The sequence below is a fragment of the Aulostomus chinensis genome, chromosome 11, assembly GCF_037954235.1.
Source record: "Aulostomus chinensis isolate RoL2024-O1b breed Wild chromosome 11, RoL_Achi_v1.0, whole genome shotgun sequence".
In the NCBI taxonomy this organism is placed as follows: Eukaryota; Metazoa; Chordata; class Actinopteri; order Syngnathiformes; family Aulostomidae; genus Aulostomus; species Aulostomus chinensis.
The window spans coordinates 12,672,244-12,693,024 of NC_141330.1; the positions used below are offsets into that span (position 1 = coordinate 12,672,244).

At 44.1% G+C, this 20,781-nt stretch overlaps 1 protein-coding gene across 1 annotated transcript in view; it reads left to right on the forward strand.

Moving 5' to 3' along the window:
• Positions 1 to 20,781, forward strand: part of itga8 (integrin, alpha 8) — a 41,735-nt gene that overhangs the window by 12,439 nt on the left and 8,515 nt on the right. The window contains exons 9-21 of the mRNA XM_086218590.1: positions 464 to 507; positions 1,891 to 1,947; positions 2,028 to 2,080; positions 2,165 to 2,370; positions 4,990 to 5,187; positions 10,126 to 10,171; positions 10,301 to 10,408; positions 15,487 to 15,542; positions 15,834 to 15,991; positions 16,105 to 16,236; positions 17,102 to 17,169; positions 17,711 to 17,858; positions 18,808 to 18,900. Of these exons, the coding sequence (XP_086074716.1) occupies positions 464 to 507; positions 1,891 to 1,947; positions 2,028 to 2,080; positions 2,165 to 2,370; positions 4,990 to 5,187; positions 10,126 to 10,171; positions 10,301 to 10,408; positions 15,487 to 15,542; positions 15,834 to 15,991; positions 16,105 to 16,236; positions 17,102 to 17,169; positions 17,711 to 17,858; positions 18,808 to 18,900 (1,367 nt within the window). The remainder of the gene's footprint in view (positions 1 to 463; positions 508 to 1,890; positions 1,948 to 2,027; positions 2,081 to 2,164; positions 2,371 to 4,989; positions 5,188 to 10,125; positions 10,172 to 10,300; positions 10,409 to 15,486; positions 15,543 to 15,833; positions 15,992 to 16,104; positions 16,237 to 17,101; positions 17,170 to 17,710; positions 17,859 to 18,807; positions 18,901 to 20,781) is intronic.

A 20,781-nucleotide genomic window follows, 5' to 3' on the forward strand; every position in this document is an offset into this window, starting at 1 on the left:
TCAAGAGAGACTTAAAATCATCTTTAAAAAATTACACATGCCTCTTGATGTGTTGTGTTGTGGTAAGAAGCCTGTTATGGTCTTGTTCCCCAAGCCCCTAGTCCCACTGGTCGTAACTGGGAGTTCTAAGTGAAGATGGAGCTGGGAAGTGCTGGTTTATAGGCCTGTGGTTGGGCCTGTTGGGAAGAGCTGAGAGTGGGGGTGGGGGTGGGGGTGGGGGTGGCGGTGGCTCTGTCCTGTCTCTCTGGTGGGTCCTTCAGATCACCCCTTTATGCTAATTGCACCACACTCATCAATCAACACACCAGCCCGAGCATCCATCAGTGTGTTCTCAGCGACATTCGGCTTTTCCAACAAGGGAGTGTTTAGGGGGAAATTAATCATTTGACAAATTTATTTCTCTCTTTGTAAATTTTCCTCACACTCTCGTTAATTTGAGTCTCTTTGATTTCGTGTTTCCCAGAGCTTATAGCAGGAGTCCCAAGAGGAGCGCAGAACTTTGGATATGTGAGTAACACAAGAACAAATTAGACAAAAGCCCACGATGTGACAAATGAATGGAGACGTTTATGACCCAGCGGGACCTGATGAACACCTTATAGAGGATTCATGTGTTCCACACTCCACTGCCATCGTCACAAAAGATGCCAATGAGTGAATACATGTTGTACGTGTGTGAGTGACATGTAGAGTTCACAGCTGCTGTGAGGCAGTGCAGCTAGTCTAGCAGAGCTTATTAAGATATGTCGTGTGACTTGTCATACTTGTTTACTTGACATTTATAAACTTGACTTTTCTTGGTTTATAAATGAAAGTCTACCTCCTGTGTGAGATTAAAAAGTGAGAAAGGAATCAGCGAGTATTACAGGGTTTAAAAAAGCACACTAAGTCTCGCAGGCCCATCTGCTTCCCGTGCTTCATAGAGATTACATTCTTTACTGTACAGAACAAATATTTACCAACATGCAGGGCTATGACACGTACTCAGTGAGCCTCTACGCATATAAGCATGGTGTAATCTCTGATGGGAACGTGTCCCCGGGGCTGGCTGTGTCAATCCTCCCTAATGACACACAGCTTCCGCTGCATATGGAGGGTGGTGACCTCACCTAACCCCACTAACCCTTCTCCACACATGACCCCTAACCCTAACTTGCAGTGCAACCCCAGGACTCATCACACTGCTCACACACACAGTGTGTGTTTTACGTCTGGACATTGTAGCTGCTGCGAGAAGGTTACAGTCTTGTACAGACAGAGTCCTGCATGTGTCATTGAAGAGGGGGCTTGTAGATCGCAGTAGGAGGAATGTTAGGGGGGTGCAGGTAGGCCGTGTTAGAGGTCTGGCTCCGGAGTAGCTGTCAGGCCTAATCAAGGTCTTCTGGGACCATGTGACAAGTGAGAGAGCCTGAAGGTTAACACTAAAGTCAGGGCTTCAATATTTGTGCTTACTCATCCTCATAAGTCTGGTGTGTCTTTGAAACATCTGTGATTGGATCAACGTGTATCCTCCTGCATGTGTGTGTGCGTGTGTGTATGTTAAGCCCCCGGCTGTCTCCATGTGGTTGTTATTTTAGGTCTTATGAAGGAATTCTCAGCCTTCCCCCTCCGTCTCTCTCCCCACAACCAGGGTTAGTATGGGGGGAAGGAGAAAAGATGAGGGGGCGAAATGTTAAAGGCACAAAGAGGATGATGGTGGGGGAGGGCAAGAAAAAGAAAGGGGGTTTCAGTTGAATAAATGCATTTTTTTTTAAATGTGGTTTTGGACTTTTTTCCTACATTCTTCATGTGTCTGGTTGTCAGACGACTTGGCCATGTTTACTCCTGCTGGGCTGCAAGGACACAGCCGTGTGGTTCATTAGTTGCATTTGACAGTCTGTTTTCTTTTAGGTGGCCATGATCAACTCCACCAACATGACCTTCCTCCAGAATTTCACTGGGGAACAGGTAGGTGCACCTACACAGCCTGTCACACACTGCGCCATAGTTCGGTTGTGGAGTAACTTCCTGTTTTGACTGTCCCTTAGATGGCCTCTTATTTTGGCTACTCTGTGGCTGTCACTGACCTGAATGGCGATGGGTGAGTGGACGACAACCTTCCTGTCACTCTTAATGTGTTGGTTGTGTCTCTGAGCAGCTCAACAACAATAACTTGTGTCCTCAGGATGGATGACGTTCTGGTTGGAGCTCCTCTCTACATGGAGAGAGAGATGGAGAGCAAGCCCAGAGAGGTGGGCAGGGTCTACCTGTACCTGCAGAAGGGCCCCCTCACCTTCTCCAAACCTGTCGCTCTCACTGGGACGCACATCTTTGGCCGCTTCGGCACAGCTATAGCAGCCCTGGGAGACATCAACCAGGATGGATACAACGGTAAGCTGAGAGGGTAAATTGAGGTGAAAAGAAAAGATACACAAAAAAATAAGCCAGATGAAATTCATCTGAGACAAACAAATACGCAAGAGAAAGATGAAGAGATGAGGAAAATTGACAAAATCCCTTTTGTGTCAGTGAATGAACCTCAACTAGACTTTTTGTCGATCTATCCGGGACTGATATTTTCAGGTAAACTCCATGGAGACTATTCTTTTTTTGTGTTTCCCGTGCCTGGTGGACTGTTTTGTCTTTGGCTGCTGAGGAAATCCTTGCAAATGCTCCTGTTTGAAATAACATAAAGCTCTTCAGCCAATCAGGAAGTGCTGCGATGAAAGGTTGTCTGTGTGAACTTGTTTCCTCCAGTGATGTTCAGGGTTAAGGCCATGTGTTTGAGTGTGTGCGTGCATGTGTAAATGCATGTGTGTTAGTTATTTTTAACTCTCCAGATGTGCCTTGAGATAAAATCATCTGGGAGTCTCTGTCCTGCAGTCCAGAGTTAATACCACTTCTTTGTGCCTGTTTTGATCCTAGCATTGATTTGGCAAAGGCGCATGTGCGCATGCGCGCGCGCACACACACACACACACACACACACACACACACACACACACACACACACCAAAACCATGCCACTGCAATGAATGGATGCACATCTGGTCCTGGGATGACATCAGCCCACTGATTTCACTCATTCATGCTCACATTATGTTAAAGTGTGTTGTACCCTGTTAAATCCTTTAACCATCAGATCAATAACCAGTGGATCAATACTGAAGCTTCCTCTGACCTGACGCATAAATCACATCAAGCTGTCTGTCAGGATATGAGGGTCTCGGGAGGCCTGCTGCTGCTGATGGAGCCTCTCGTGCATGGAGGTGACTCGTAGAGAGTTAATCTAATGACGTCCCCGTCTGCACATGATTCCATTAAGCAGCAGCAGAGTCACCAGTGAAACCCGTGATGATCCGGGTTTCAAAAAGCTATTCTACGATGTCAAACCGCTGCGTGTTACACTATACCTGAACACCAGCTCTTTTTTTCTTTCTCTCGTTCTTTTTTCTTTTTTTTTTTGCATCTGTGCATAATCACTTGCAGAAGCCGCGAAGAGAAGTTCTTCATCAGACTATTTCCTCTCATCTTCATGGCTCAGTTAAGAATCAGCTGTTGAAACCTTTGGCTCTGCTGGCTCTTGTTTTGTTTGGGTTGGTTTTTTTTTTTTATACTTGTGTCAACCAGCACTGGCTTGGTGTCTCTCCTGAGTCAGCCTGATCCTGTCCTGTCCCGTCTGCACTGTATGGCATGTTGTTGCATGTTGTTGGGCAGTGCCCACAGAGGGGTTCTTAACATTATATAATTTTTTTTTAAGGAAAATATGTTCCTTTTTTTTTTTGACACTGCCTCGTACCCACATGCAGACATTCAGACACACAGACATGCATCCAATAGGCTTATGTATACACTTGCACACACACACACATGGTTGCATTTATCCTCTCAACTGCACAATCAGCTTCATGTGGAACCAGTTGTTTAGGTGACGGGGGGGGGGGGGGACAAACAGGATGTCTAGAGGTGCTTGGACGGTAAAACTGTTGTGTAGGTCAGTGCACACAAACAGGTATGGTAAGAGATTCAATGACACGCCCACCATCTTTATATAATAAAGTGAAACCATGACTTGTAATATCTGGACAGGTGCTGCATGTTAAATCTGTGTTGTTTTGGGGTTATTGGGTGTTTTTCGGCCCATGTGTGTTGCTTTATACTTGATCTTTTTTTTCTTAAATATGATATTTTTTCACTTTCCTGCCAAGACCTAGAAGAGTCTGTGAGTCTTGTATATATAGAGCTCTAGACAAGAGACAGTTAGTTCATCTTTGAGACTGGCAGCAGATGGAAACCTGTCTCTCCCTGAAGTTAAAAACAACACGCCGGCCAGCACCGTGGTTGTGTAATCATCACACACACAGGAATGAAGAAGAAGTGATAAGGCCTGGATTTATGGAGCGTTACTTGTCTGGTCTTCCAGAGTCAAGTCTTTAGCGATTCTTTTTTCATTCGTTTCAGGTCTCAAGTTGGGTTATTATTAGGTATTGCGGAGAAATCTGGTCAGGATCCCAGATGAAGTTGGGTTCATGTTGAAGTGATAGAAAATTTAAATTGATGGAGAGACAAAACAACCCCCTGGAATCTGGTCTTTGCCTCAAGGCTGAGCTACTAACTGTAATAAAAATAAAAGAATTACAATCTCAGTTCAAACATCTACGTTATCACCTTTCTTAATGTCAACACGTGCTAAACTCGTAGCTTTGAGATTCAAACAATAGTTGCCCGTGTAGAGCAAAACACCACGAATGAGTGACCACAAATTAACGCAGTGATGAAAGAGTGTCTGAAAGGTAGACAAGAGGCAAGATTTAAAATGCATTATGACGCAAGAAGCTCCATGACAAAGTCTCTGGTGCAGGTTTTCCTCTGCTTCCGCCTCAGGGGGACCTTAACCTCATTGATGTCTAAACCGTGTGTGTGCGTGTGTGTGTGTGTGTGTGTGTGTGTGTGTGTGTGTGTGTGTGTGTGTGTGTGTGTGTGTGTGTGTGTGTGTGTGTGATCCCGCAGACGTGGCGGTGGGCTGTCCATTCGGAGGAGAGGAACGTGGAGGCCGAGTATTGATCTTTAACGGCAACAGAGATGTAAATGCACACGGCCTGAGTCTGAGCCAGGAGCTGAGAGCAGCCTCGACCCTCAGCAGCAGCTTGCCTGGATACGGATTCACTCTTCGAGGCGGCCAAGACCTGGACAATAATCTGTACCCTGGTAAATACTCCCACGCAAAACACGTCAATCCCTTGCTACTCAACATTGCATTCCTCCACTTTCCTTCCAGCTCCTCTTATTACAGCCTCCCTCTCCTTCAGTCTTGACCTCCACATTTCATCACTCCCCTCTCCTCCGCCATCATCCTTGCGTCCTCTTGTGTTGCTTTTGCTCTCCTCTCTGCTAAAGTCATTTATGCCGCTTTTATTCTGTAGAGATTTACCCTCCTAAATGACTAGAGAAAACATGAGATTTAGGGAGAGAAAGTAGCATAAAAATAGTTTACCCACATGCTGCGTCTGCCAGTCCATATTCAGTTTTCAATCAAATTACATACTGGAAGTGCCATCAACTTACTTTTCTAGACATCTAAACCATGTGATTCTTGTATGATTGAGAAATTGTTTGTACACAATCTCTCTCTCTCTCTCTCTCTCTCTCTCTCTCTCACAAACACACACCCACACACACACACACACACACACACACACACACACACACTCACACACACATTTAGTTCTAGGAAGAAAGCAATTTAAATGAAGTAGCTCTGTAAAATGACTGTTTTACTAGCTTATTTTCTCCCTGATTTGGATCCACTCTGCCCTCAACATTATGCTAGCTTTGTGCTTCCACTGCTGGGTTACTTTTACATTCTCTTTACTTCTCTTTACTTTACTTTCATTGTCCCTGTGTTTTAAATTGAGCTAAAATAACAGATATCTTCATTTTGCAAACGGTGTGTCAGGGGAAGGACACACACATATGCTAACTTGTGTGGTTTGTGATCAGCTTCACTGGTGGCAAGCAAGTATTTGTGTTTGTGTTGAATGTGGGCCAGGCAGCAAATACAGATTTGGAATTATGGTACACACACACACACACACACACACACACACACACACACACACACACACACACACACACACACACACACAAATAGGACTTACAGGTTGAGTTGATGGAGGAAGTACTTGAAGAAAGATTCTGGGTGGCAGAATTTTCAGCCAACACACACACACACACACACACACACACACACACACACACACACACACACACACACACTCTTTGTATAAATACACAAATGTGTAGTGCCCTGCTCTTGTCGTCTGTCATTAAAGAATCGGTAGACGGAAGTGAGTTGCGTGCACGCACGCACGCACTCACGAACACAGGTACACACACACACACACACACACGGCAGTGTCATTAGTGGGGTAGTAAAGTCACACTGTTCAAAGGAACCAGAGATGTTTGATCAGCATTACGAGGGGACTACACAGGCATCTGCACAGGCTTGAGCCTCCAGTTGCTCCCGTCAATGTTGCATGTTATTACTGGTGCAGAACCGCAGAGAGAAGAAATAATTAAGCTGATAATTAAGGGTGAGGTCATATATTTGTGTTTTGATTTGATAGCATCCAGCAGGAAGTAGAAGGAATGTGCAGGAGATGAGGTTGAACTTCCTCGGTATGAAAACTGGCCATTATCACATTTCAATGACAGTTGAATGCTGTTATATTAAAACTAAAATACATTGATAACACACGTTGACACAATTTTATATCAAGTTCAGTTTCTGTCAGAAACTTTCAAAACAATATATGTTCAACCTCAAAAAGAAAGGTTTGTGTTTTCTGTCCTTGAAATGTCATTGAATATTCTTTTTTAACATCATTTTAATGTTCTTTTAACATGTTCCACGTATTCCCCGACGCTCAATTCCATTGATCTCCTCTGTACTCTGAGCTTCAGGAAATGTAACCGTTGCACATTTTTTACTTGATTTTCACTCAGTTCTCGTGATTGTTAGAAGTGCACAAAGAAACTCAACACATACAGCGATATAGCGAGGTGGAGGTCAGCAGTCTGATGGAGTTAAGTTGAGGGTCAGTTACGTATTGGAATAAGGTCAGACTCCCTCTGGGTGTAGTTTAGGTGCAGCCAGGGGGTAAAAGGTCAAAAACTGACAACATTTTAGCCGTCAGTCACACAGACTTGCTGAGTCACAGGGCAACATGTCAGGACTGTTGATTTGTGTGGTGGTGTGGGGTCTTTAGGTTGGTCATTAGGAGTGTGTAAAATTTATTACTCAGCTTTGTCTAATTCGGGCAACAGATTTACACTTCTGTCTTATTGTTCATCAGGTTACGTATAGTGCGTGAGGGGGGAAGTAGACCCAAGCGCAGACTGAGTAGGACGGTGCACAAAAGAGGTTTATTGATAACGGGACACTGGAGACAGGGAAACTTGAGACAGGGAGACTTGAGGCTTGCGACAGGGAGGCTTGGAGACTTGAGACTGATGACTGTAGACTTGGGACTTGACGACTGGAGACGGACGACTGTAGGCTTGACGACTGTAGGCTTGAGACTTGACGACTGATGACTGGAGACTGACGACTTGGGACTGACGACTAGGGACTGACAACTGGAGACAGACACCTGTAGGCTTGACGACTGTAGGCTTGGAGACTTGAGACTTGATTAGTGACACTCAACATTAACAGGAAGGCACGCAACAATACTACATGCAACACGTAAACTAAACGCAATGGACCAAGAGTGAGCAGGGGAAAACACAGGGGTTAAATACATGAGGGAAAACAAGACACAGGTGGTGCAATCACCCAGGTAAGACACATAAGGTGATCACAGGAAGGAGGTCAGGAAGACAGGACATGACTACAAAATAAAACAGGAAGCACGAAACAGGGATCATGACACATCACTAGGGAATATATAGTTATGTAAATGTTGTATAAAATATAAAATATACTGATGTTTGTGATGGTAATGGGGCAGCAAGTTACTGAAGAGCCTTCAGATCCCACCTACGTAAGAATACAGAAGTCCTCTACGTCTCTCTTAAAACCACCTTCTTTTCCACTGAGTGCCATTGACCTTTGACCTTTCATCATGGAGGCCAGTCCCCTGCAGCCTAACAGGCAGTCAGAGCCCGCAGCCAGTGACAGCTTGACAGTCTGTCTAAACTTTGGATGGAGGTTGTGTTTTCACAGCCCGAGATGGGCTCCATCAGCCGGAGCAGCTCAGTTACTGAGCGTATGCGCTGGTGTCTCGGCCCGCTGGTGTGTGGGTAGTACGCCTCAGTGTATCTGTGCACACACACTCTAACCTCAAATCAGCAGTGGCAGGCACGCGTTCTTATGTAAGGAAATGAGATTGACATGGAAAGGAAAGTGGGCTATTATTTGATTTAGCCACTAGTGCAGTCATGCGTGCGCACACACACACACACACACACACACACACACACACACACACACACACACACACGCACACCTAACCCCATAGGTGCCCTGTCTTCAAATCAGTCATGCAGTGGTTTTGTAGGTTGGGATACAGGCAACCACTGTATCAACTCACATAGACCCAGCAATGGCAGTCAGGGAGTTAAATGTCCTGTTTACACAGCTCCAACAGTGGGATGGACAGAGGAACTTGGACGAGAGGGTGGTGGTCCCACTCCATCTCTCTTTCTCTCTCTCTCCATCTGCTGGGAGCTCACCTTGCTTCTGATGGCTTTCACAGATTGTGGTTTAAAGGCCAAGTGCACAATCCTCTGCCCTCCCTCCTCCTTCTCTGTTCTTTTTCCATCACTTCTTTAACTGTTCACACTGTGTCCCACCATCATAAGGTCCTTTTTTTGTCACACATGATTCACACACACACACACACACACACACACGCACACACACACACACAGATGCGTAGCGACACAGCGAGGCACCCTGGGGTAGGAGGGACAGGGTCGGAATGTTTAATGTTGTGGTTTCAGGGGGACTCACTGACTGCAGCCAGAGGCAGAAACAGATGTGCCTCCCTCAGATTCAATTAGTCCCCTTCTTCTTAAATACGCAGGAGAGGAAAGACACACCAAAACAACAGGAAAAGAGCACAAGTTCACTGTCATTGCACAGCAGGTTATTGCAGGATTTTAATCTGGTTTGCTAAAATTTAGTCAGAAGGTACACGAAAATGCATTTAAACAAGAAAATTAGGAATCGATCCATCGCTCAGGTCAACTTCTGTTGTTTTTACCTCTTCTTTATGTTTTTAGTCAGCGATTAAAGCAATATTTGGCTCTTGGTCATTTTGATGTTCATTTATTTCATTGATCTCTATGTTGTGTTAGTTTTATTTTATGAAAAAATTGTCATCAGTTACCTCTCTCTGAGCAGCATGATGTTATTTCATCTGTCTCAAGATTCCCATAACTCAGTTTTGGCTGTGGTGGCTGCTTATATCCATTAAGTGCCTTTCCATACAGTTCAGATTGTTTTAATCAGCACTTGACTCAGTGTGTGTGTGTGTGTGTGTGTGTGTGTGTGTGTGTGTGTGTGTGTGTGTGTATGTTTGTGTGTGTGCACGCACAGGCGTGTGTGCAGCTTTCATTCATCGGTATGTCCCCTAACCACGTACCCATTAAACATCGACTTTATTTTAAACTCTAAAAGCCAATTAAATCTGTGTTCATCACTAAAAAGCCATGAAAACAAATAAAATCATGTATAGCTGAGGTTCCGCTGCTGAGGCGCGTCTGCTGCTTGCAATTAGGAGTCATCGAGATGCTTTGCACGCTGTTGGGAAAAGTTGTTGTGTAGCAAAATGTGATTGGAACGAGGTGAAGGTTCTAATGGCGGAGGAATGCGGCGCGGGTTCCCTCTCGCACAGATTGCAAACACACAAATTAACATGTTCTGTTCCTGAATTTAGACTGAAGCAGGTCATGAGTGGGAGATACACTTAGCTGATAGCAGAATCTCATCTTATATCACCATGTGTACGTGTGCATATTAAATGTGAGAAGTCTGCGCTTGATGAAGATTGCTGGAGACCTAGAAATCAGTCCCATCTGTGGCGTTCTTTGAAGCCCTCTATTTCCTGTCTCTCCCTCTTTCTCTCTCTCTCTCAGATCTGATCGTGGGGTCGTTCGGTGCAGGCGAAGTGTCTGTGTACAGGTAATTGAAGGTGTTCTAGTTTGTTTTAAGAGCACAAACGGCTTCTCCTAAAATCCTATGTTACTCTCAAGATCCTTGGGCTGCATTAAACTTGTGTGTGTGTGTGTGTGTGTGTGTGTGTGTCTCCAGGGCAAGAGCTGTGGTGTCTGTGGAGGCTTCGATGATCCTGACTCCTCGCATCCTTAATCCTGATGACCGTCAGTGTCACCTGCCCCTCACTGATAACATGGTTACCTGGTAAGAGGCTTTGCCCCCCTGCTCCTATTATACTATACACAGTGTTCTATAGGTACCTGATGGTCCCTCTGGTTGCCATTTACATAAGACGCTTTTTCTGCGTATAAAAATGCGTGCAAATCAAAACCAATATAGCATATTTTCCCCTGGATGAGAACGGAGTTTGGCAAAGAAAGCAGTTTAAATGCAGCTCATTTCTCCTGGAACAGAACAAATGGAAATTGCCGGTGCTGATTTCTAGAAAATGGCACTAGTGGTCATTCCTAGTTTTGAGGTCTTCGCTTGTGTTGTTACAATGTAAGACTGCCATTTTTAGAACTTTCCTTAAAAAAAATAAAAAATAGAAATACAGTATCAGAATCTTATTGAGACCTGCTGTTAAAATTTAAAATTTACAAATCTTTGTGTCATTTTTTCCTGTGAGAGTTGGATAAATTAATGCTCTTTATGATACAAAACGTTGACCAACAAATGCTCTGGTGCCCTTCTAACAGTTAACCGAGCAAAGCCCCATTCTTACTGGCCAAAAACATCCTGTTAACACCAGCAAACATCTGGCTTGTGTCATCTAGGAACAAATTTGATGTTCATTTAATCCCGGGTCAAGTGACCCCACAGTACACACCGATATCTATCAGCTCTGATGGTCAAGAACACAAACCTGAGGTGAATTTGGTAATTTGCTTTTTTCATCTTTGCCATAAATTCAATTGTCACTGCCCTCCGTGCTGCTTTCTGCTGCACTGATTGTGTAACCTGGCTCCCTGTGTGTTTCTGATGCTTGATAGAAAGGCAGTTCATCTCGTGGCAAAGCTCCTTTGAATAGTTTTTTTTAACTTGCGAGTATGCAGTGAGAAAGGAGAACAAACTGATTTGTACTTCTCTCATTTAATACTTTCTGATGTCCATCAACACTACAATCATAAATAAATCAAAACTAAAAAAAACAACTTTGCATCATCTACATGGGAGGCTTTTGCAGTACAACCAAGTGTGTGTGTGTGTGTGCGTGTGTGTGCGTGTGTGTGTGTGCGTGTGTGTGTGTGTGTGTGTGTGTGTGTGAATGATTTAATGTTAAAAGGATCAAAGTTTAAAATAAACATGGGACTAATGAGCTCCACTGCCGCAGTCAACTCCAGGTCTGTACCAGAAACCCTACTGCTGCTTAGTCTGTATTACAATATGGTATGTGGTGTAAGGTATACACACTCACAAATCACACACACGCTCACTGACAGATGTGACAAATATTTCACCCCTGTGTTCCAGACAAAGAGGACAAGGTTTGAATGACTGTGTGTCAAATGCACTATTTACTGTAACTGCACTCACATAACCTGTAAATACAGATTTATGGGACTCTGCAATTAATTTGAAACCGTATAATCCTATTTGGATTATATTATTGTTCCTGTGGGTAGCAGGCTGGCTTTGAACAGTTTAGAGTCTAAAGGCTCCTGCTGCTTCGCCACAGTCTGCTGTTGGTCCGGACTTATTAGGACTGGAATCGCTGTCGGACTATTTACACAAGAGAAGTGTGGTGGGCTAGTTGCCATGGTGGTGTCGTGGTGTGTGAGTGTTGGCAGCAGCTAAAAAAGGGAATCAGGTTTGAGTCGGATTGACAAAAAAAAAAAAAAAAAAAGCTCTAAACAGGGGAGTTCTTTCAAAAACAGTGCTTCGCCATAGGGTTTCAGTTGAGGGATATGAAATCAGATACGCTTTGAGACAAATGTACACATGCAGAGGATCAAACAGCTCTGTGACCGGTGAAGGTTCCTCTACGGTGGAAGAAGCAGAGATGCAACTGCCAGTCTCAACCCACATGGAGGTGTTTTTTCATATGCAGGAATAAACATCCAAAAATATTTCATAGCCGTCACGGATGAAAGAATAAAGTTTTCAAACCCACTTTTCAAGCTGCACCGCTACTTGATCCAAACATGATATAGTAGCTCATTTTGTAGCGCATAGGCCAAACTGTTATGTGCAATTATGTATCATTAATATAATATTAGTATATGCTGATATTTTCCTATGTTTTATGTACAGTAATTGCTACTGGAACAAGAAGGAAATGGCTGATGCAGATGGATTTTTTTGAACTATTTAGTCTTTGATGTTTGTTAAAATACTCAGAACAGCTGCCATCAATATTGGTGCATACAGATTGAAGTCCTGGCTTGGATTGATTCCTAACTGGGGGTGATGCAAGTAAGGGAATATTTGATTCTTTTAATTATCTCCGATGAGGGCGCCTCTGGGAGGCTTGTTTGAAAAAATGTTCTCCCCGGCTCTATTTTTGTATCGATTCGCACGCTTGCTTCACCTCTAAACTATCTTTCTATTGTTTCTCAGCCAGTCAGCAGTCAACAAGGAAAGATGATTTTACCATCTTGATATCTATACGTACCTCAGTAGGCAGCTGGATTTGGGAGATCACATGAGAATTCATCTTCAGCTTTCAAGTTATGCACTCCTGTCCACACTGAAAGTGGTTTGGCCAGTCAGCATCCTGTGAGGAGGTAGGGGCGTGGTTTTGGTCTGTGAAGGTCCATTCAAAAGAACAATGGCAGCTTCTGAAGAGTTTAGTGCAGACGCCATGTTAGCATCAGCTATACCAGTACTGGAGAGTGTTTCTTCTTTGAAAGAAGAGGGAAGAATGTCACTGAAAGCTTTTGCCAATGGGAAAGGTGTTTTGCTCTTTTACCAGTTGGCTTCAGGTTCTGCGTGAGTTCATTGTCCTTTTTTCCAAACTGTTTCTGTGGAACACCTTCAGATTGATCCATATAACAAACTATCTGGTGTGTCAGGTTACCTTTCAAAAGTTTAGAAAGAAAGCTGAAATTCACAAACACTGTACAAATCAAAACAACCAGAATACAGACTCAGAGAATTAAACATGTTCGTTCTGAATAAAAAACTTACCACCACTCACAAGCAGCACAAAGAAGCTATTCTCATGCCCTCAACAACACTGGAACATTCCTTGTTGTATTTCTGGACAAGTTTTCACTGCATGTTTTAAAAGGTGTTAGTCTCTCTGCTCTCATAAAGTTATTTTCTACAGTAGAGGGCTTTTCACCTCACCAGAACAGAAAAAACAGATGTGATCATGCCAAGGAGCGATGGAAGAAGAGCAAACCAGAGGTGAAAGGCGAGAGGCCAAACAAATCAGTTGTTATAGTCGTAACAAGCATTTGTTGTGTTTAAGAGGAAAACTTTTTTCTTTTCTTTTCTTTTCTTTGTTTTTAGAAAATCTGACTTGTCTGCAGCTCTGTAAATGTGTAAATGTCACAATCTGGATTGGGGCGGATGAAGGAGTGGTGGAGAAGGAGGGACAGCTAATGACCAGCCTTAGAAGTGCTTACTCATTAAGTGGATCAAGGGAAGTGCGAGACAGGATTTATATGTGCATGTTTGCAGGCAGGGTTTGCTGTGTGTGTGTGTGTGTGTGTGTGTGTGTGTGTGTGTGTGTGTGTGTGTGTGTGTGGCGCATTTTGCCAGGGGGGAAATTACATAGAGGATGAAGCAGGCACCAGCGCTGTGCACCTTTGGTAAAAATGGGGGTCATTTTGGTGCTGCATACATTTAGGTTTGACACACAGTGCTTATTAGAGCCACTCTAGGACACACCCACCTATATACATGAGAAACACACGCTTACATTAAACACACGTGCAACCACCTGGAGAGGTTAAAATGACATAGAGGAGCAATTTTTAAAAATAGAAACCGGTATTTTTGTTTTGCACACATCTGCGTCACACACATTTAGAGCGCGAGCAAACGCGCTCATCGTTATCAAGTCACATAATTAGGATCTTAATTATTAACAAACATACAAGCATCCTCAACATCTGCTGTTAGGTTGTTAGGGTTTGTGAGCTAAAACCAAACAAACAATAATCCCGTGAAGTCATTGAAATCATGCCTCCTCGTCTACGGCCGAGGATGAGGAGTGTTGTGCTTCCTCAGATTGGTGGATATTAACAACGCTGGGCTCCCTGTGTGGGAGTCACTTTCCTGTTCTTGATTAAAGAGATGATAACACACACACACACACACACACACGCACACACACACACACACACACACACACATTCATAAACACATAATAGAGGAAATGCAGAATTATTTCCCAGTCTCCCATGTCTCTGTGTCTAATGGAGGGGCTCACAGGGACCCCCGCAGTGTTTCCCGCCTGGACTACACATCAGAATAAACGGCTATCGACAGAGATTGAAATGAGTAAATTGTTTAGTTGGACTAACTTGTATGCGACAACATTCACAGAATACTGAAAGCTGTGGAAAATCTAAATAAATTCTGTTTTCTTCCCAATTATGTTAGTGGTTTACCAAATCATTAGGAGCTATTCTTGCTGCAATATTATTTGTAAATGGGTAGTAAGTTGTTTAGGTGGTATCTCAATGTTTGTGTGCATAATGTGTCAAGAACCTCGACATATGTACTGAGATTAATGAACGCGGATGGGAGCCTGCAAAGGTGTATCACCAGAAATGCTGCTTGTATGTCCTCTATAAATCAAGCTGGAGACAGAACATCACTTCATAACACAAAGAGAGTTTTTTTACATTTTCAAAAATGGAGTATGTCCTTTGTAAAAGTAGTTGTGAAATTTGAACCGGTGAGTGAGTTTTTGCCACAAACGTAGTGAGTGAAATGAGACTTCTGTGACTTGGCTGGATGCTTCTAAAGGCTTGTGATGCTGATAGGACAGGTTTACAGGCACACGACTGGCACACGACTGCACATGACTTTACTTTACTCTTTACTTTATAAACATTTTTAGAAAGACAAACTCCGAGGATGTCATCCGTCTTCATGTGCAAAGCGTTTCTGTGAGTCTGTATGAAGAAATTTCATTCATTTTTTTTTTATTAAGGGTTCGTTAGAATATCCACACTTCTTCTTGCATGGCTCCACATGTGGGATGCCTGAAGAATTTCTCTCAGACCCAAAATGTCACAATCAGTCAATTTTATTCACGTTTGTTCATCTAATGTCTTGCACTGCATGCTAACCTCGTCCCTCTCCCTTGTCTTGTCTCATCGCAGTCTGAAGGTGGATGTGTGCGCAGCAGTGAGCGGCATAGGGATCCCCAGCTCTGTAGGTAAGCAGCCGCACACAGAGTGATGAAGGAGGCAAGCGAGAGGGGAAAACACAGTGGGTGGGACAGTAGTCAGCTTTGTCGTACCTCTTATCAGAGCTTCCTGCTGGGAGGCAGCTGTTCGGAGTGGACAAGGGAGGGAACAAGAATAGGACACAGACCAAATCGTAAATTGTCTGATAGTGCTCTGTCAGGTGAAACAGACCCAGCTGAAGGCACAAACCACCACCAGGAATTCATCTGAAAGTTATTTGAGTTTTCTTATTCTCATCCAGTCTGTCTTTGCCTGGTCAGATCTGACAGCAGAGCTGCAGCTGGATTGGTTGAAAGGCACCAGGGGAGGGGTCAAGAGAGTTCTCTTCCTGGACACCCAGCAGTCGCAGCACACAGGGGTCCTCACGCTGGGTCGCAGCCGTCCACACGCCTGCCTCAGCTACACCATCTACCTGAAAGTGAGCAAATCACACTAATGAAGGATGTGTGTCAGAAGACTCGGGCTCAGGTTGCCAGGTTTTTAATCAAACACAAGTGACTAGCTGGAATTCCTTCTGTTAATTCTTCGTAGGAGGAAGAGGAGTTCAGAGACAAGCTGAGTCCCATCTCACTGGCTCTGAACTACAGCTTAGCCCCTCCCTCCCAGGGCCAAGCACTCCCACCTGTCCTCAACCATTACAGCAACACCTTCCTCCAAGAGCATGTGAGTATGTGTAGTAGAAACCCAGCCACCTCATCTGAGCCCTAATCCACTCTGTTTTTGATGACAAAGAAATGTGCATTCCTCTGGGGGGGACAGTCATAGTTAACCTTTCATTTGATACTCAGACCTTCTGTCCCGGCTAAACTGTGTACATATCAAACAGACCAGAGGCCCCACTGACAGCAGGATCATTCAGCCGGGGCTGGTTTGAACCAGTGACAGCTACTCATTAGAGCTACTTGATCCTTCTGTTAATTAAATGTTTTTATTAATCAAAACATAACACCTAAAATGATGTGGACCAGTTCTTCTTTTTAATTAGTTTGTAGTGCTGTACAAGTTAGCGACATAACGCAGATCATGCTGAATGAGGAACAACCGATTGGCCCAGTATCTATCATGAGGACAGAGGCACAGACCGGACAAAAGATACAATTTAACAGAAAATGTGTGGATGAATTACACAAAGCAGAGAAAAGACAAACACGCACAAAACAAAACAAAACACAGGGGAGCCGCAACAGTGCAAACAGCAAACAAACACACACAAAAATGCAACAACAACAAAAAATACATGAGTTAGGAAATACCCGTGTAGCATCAGGTCTGAACGGCTTAATTACAACACACAGATACAGAGTATAACCAGGGAGAAAGCCAAAAATATGTAAAAGCAGAGGATAGCAGAACTCAGGTGTGTGTGTGTGTGTGTGTGTGTGTGTGTGTGTGTGTGTGTGTGTGTGTACAGGACCTCCATCCTGCTGTGCCCCACTTGTTCTATTTCTGCTTTGATTATGATGATGTGCAGTGTACCTAAAACATTTCCTCATGACCATCTCCCTCCCTGTGCCCCACTTCCTCTCAGGCCTACATTCTTTTGGACTGTGGTGACGACAATATTTGTATCCCCGACCTCCAGCTCTCTGCCAGCATGTAAGACTGACACGGCCACGCCCTCTGACCTCAACCTCTAAGCACGCAATGCTGCAGACACACACGCACAAGCACACACACACACACACACACACACACACACACACACACACACACACACACACACACACACACCAGAGATCTGTTATTGCTCGTGCATTATAGTTTTGTTCATTGTGTGTGTGTGTGCGTGTGTGTGTGTGTGTGTGTGTGTGTGTTCAAATTAGCCTGCCTCTCTATAGTGTTTCCAGCTGTACGATATCTCCATGGCAGCGCTATACAAACATCCTGTCACCCTCTATTGACTGACACACACACACACACACACACACAAATGGGGGTCAATGGTACCGCATTCCGTGCAGCTGACTCAAATTCTAAAAATTAGAATGTTTAATCGTACATACATGGCATGACCTGGAGATTATTTTAACCAATTACAGCAAAGTTTTAAGAACAGTTTGACAGAATTGCTGTAATGTTCTCTGAACACTACTTTCTCTGCAAATACTCACACACACACACACACACACACACACAGGGACCACTCGGAGTTGGTGATAGGAGATGACAATCTGGTGATGCTGACCATCAGTGCGATGAATCAAGGAGAGGGAGCCTACGAGACGGAGCTCCACACGCTGATCCCTGCAGAGGCTGACTACATTGGAGTGGAAAGAAGAGTTGAAGTAAGCACACACACACACACACACACACACACACACACACACACACACACACACACCACAAAGGATGCATGTAAGTCTCAAATCTCTTGCTCTTTTTGCCCTTCTGTCTCCAAATTTTGTTGTTATGCCAGAGGTTTTGTTTGTGTTACTGTATGTGTACAATTTTTGACAAAAGGCTCAGGTGTGCTGTGTCTGTTGGTTGCCATGGTTTCATAGCTGCAGTATCCCTTAGCCACACCCATCACTATAAAGCCATGTCTCAAGTGTTTTGAGTCCAAATTGTTCATCTTAAGTGCGAATTCAGTCGAAGTCTTAGGTTCAACTCCTCCCCACTGTAACACACACACACACACACACACACACACACACACAGATCTGTGTAAGTACTATAGTCCTCCATACTAAAAATAAAGTTGCCTTGTCATGACTGAGGCATGTTCAAATTGACCATATTAAAAGGAGGAAGTGAGTGATTTGAGGCTGGATTTACAGCATGACATCACATCCTGTTGTGTCTTTGTAGGGTATGTTTGTATGTTGTGATCAAGCTGAGGCTATAAACTTGACTAGCAACAGCCCAAAAACCCCTATTATGATGAACAAGCTGCATTAGTGACCACGGAAATGGACGGGGTCAAGTGCTTTCTGTGTGTGTGTGTGTGTGTGTGTGTGTGTGTGTTAGCACAGTTGTGTGCAGTAATGAGTGTGTAATGGAGCACTTTGATTGATGAGGTTGTTACTGTCAAAACATTCATCACTCTTCCTCTACTGCCTTCTCTCCATCCTTCTCTCTTTCTCTCCTCCCCCCTTTTGTGGTATTTTACTCCCTCGCCCCCTTCTTAATTCCCACTGCTCTCAATTTGTCACTTTTCATCATTGTCTTATCATCTCTTTCTTTCTTTGCATCTCCCTCTGTTTGCGCCCCCCCCCCCCCCCCCCCCCCCCCCAGTCTTTGTCTCAATTGAACTGTGAGTACAAGATGGTCAACGAGTCCAGGATGGTGGTGTGTGACCTGGGCAATCCCATGGTGGCTGGAACCGAGGTGAGATTTCACACGAAAGCACGAAGGACTGCTACTCCTCAGGTTTAATACACACTGATTGATGCTTCCCAATGATTGCTGAACATCACCTTGACCCTCATTTCAGACTCCCTTGACTACACTACACAGCGTGTGTGTGTGTGTGTGTGTGTGTGTGTGTGTGTGTGTGTGTGTGTGTGTGTGTGTGTGTGTGTGTGTGTGTGTGAAGCACAGATGTGTGTTAGTGTGTAAAAGTGATCCATTATCTCTTAGATGAACGACACATGCAGGAAGCCAGGGCTTTGTAAAATACAGAGTGGTTATTTCCTACATGAAATTCAACCACATTGGTGTGCGTGCGTGCATGCGTGTTTGTGTTTGTGTGCGTGTGCGTGCGTGTGCATGTATCTATGTCTGTGTCAGAGTTTACTAAAGGTGTTAATCCTAGCACAGCGCTGGAGGTGTCACATGGCATTCTGATAATCAATTATGTGGTCATGTTTCACTTTTGGGGGGATGTGTGTGTGTGTGTGTGTGTGTGTGTGTGTGTGTGTGTGTGTGTGTGTGTGTGTGTGTGTGTGTGTGTGTGTGTGTGTGTGTGTGTGTTTTCCAACCAGATGAGAGTTATTATGTCTCCCCTTGCCCCTTTGGACGTTCAGGAATCCATGAGCTTATGCAGAACATACATGCCTCTACCCCATACTGACTCTGGTTATGTTGTGCAACTGAACAGTTCCCATCGCTAGAGTTCACGAGACAGATGTAGTGCCTCACTGAGCAGTGATAGGAGGAGCAGGTAGACGCCTCAAGGAAATCTGGTGTTGGCTCTAGTATTGGTTGTGTCGCTGTCTTTCATTATCTCCACCAGGGAGGTTACGGTTTCTCCCGCGTCTGCTTGTCTGTTAGCAGGATGATGCAAAACTACTGCACCAAACTCAATGAAACTTGTTGGAGAGGTAGGGTATGGGAGAAGGACGAACTCATTAAACTGCAGGGTCAATACACCTCATTAACATTTCTAGAAAGGATACTTAATCGATTGAATGTTCTGCGGCTGGAGTGGGGGGCTCATCACATCCAGAGTGAGAGAAACTGTCCTCAAAAATGTGTTTTTATCTCATCTTCTCTACCACAAATGTCCAATTTTTTGGAGGTAAACGTGTCTTCATGCAAACAATATAACTGTCAAAGCAAAAAGACCCATATTGTTCTATGTCCTTCCAAGAGTCAGGAGAAGGCAAGGCGAATTTATTTGTATAGCGCATTTCATACACAGGGTAATTCAATGTGCTTTACATGAATAGATTAGAATACAGGAAGGCAAAAGAAAGACATTCGCGTAAAATCAAATGAAATGAAGAGAAAAGGAAAGAGAGCAAGTCAGTGCAGACTATGAATAGGCACCTGAGAAGAGGAAAGTTTTCAACCTGGTTTTGAAGATATCCCCGCTTGGTGAAAGTTTTACCTCCATTGGTAGCTTGTTCCACTGATGTGCAGCGTAGTAACTAAATGCAGCTTCTCCGTGTTTATTTGTCACTCTGCTAAGCACCAGCTGTCCTGAGTTCACAGATCTAAGATAGAAACCTCCACCACTCCCTCCACTCTAAGGATTTTCATTATTTGCCTCTAGTTGGGAGTTCAGGAGATTTAAACAACCCATTTTGGCAGCATGTTGATACCGTGGTTAGAACTGTGTCGCCTCACAGCAAGTTGGCTCCGACCTTCTTACATTCTCCTTCAGGTGCTCCAGATTCCTCCCATGGGCCTAAAACATGCATTAAAAACAACTGCGGAATCTAAATTACCTGCCTTACTGGCAGTATAATGATTTGTGTTCTGAAAGCTTTCGCAGGTGTATGTTGTTTCCAGTAACCTACATGTGATGGGCATAAAATAGCACTT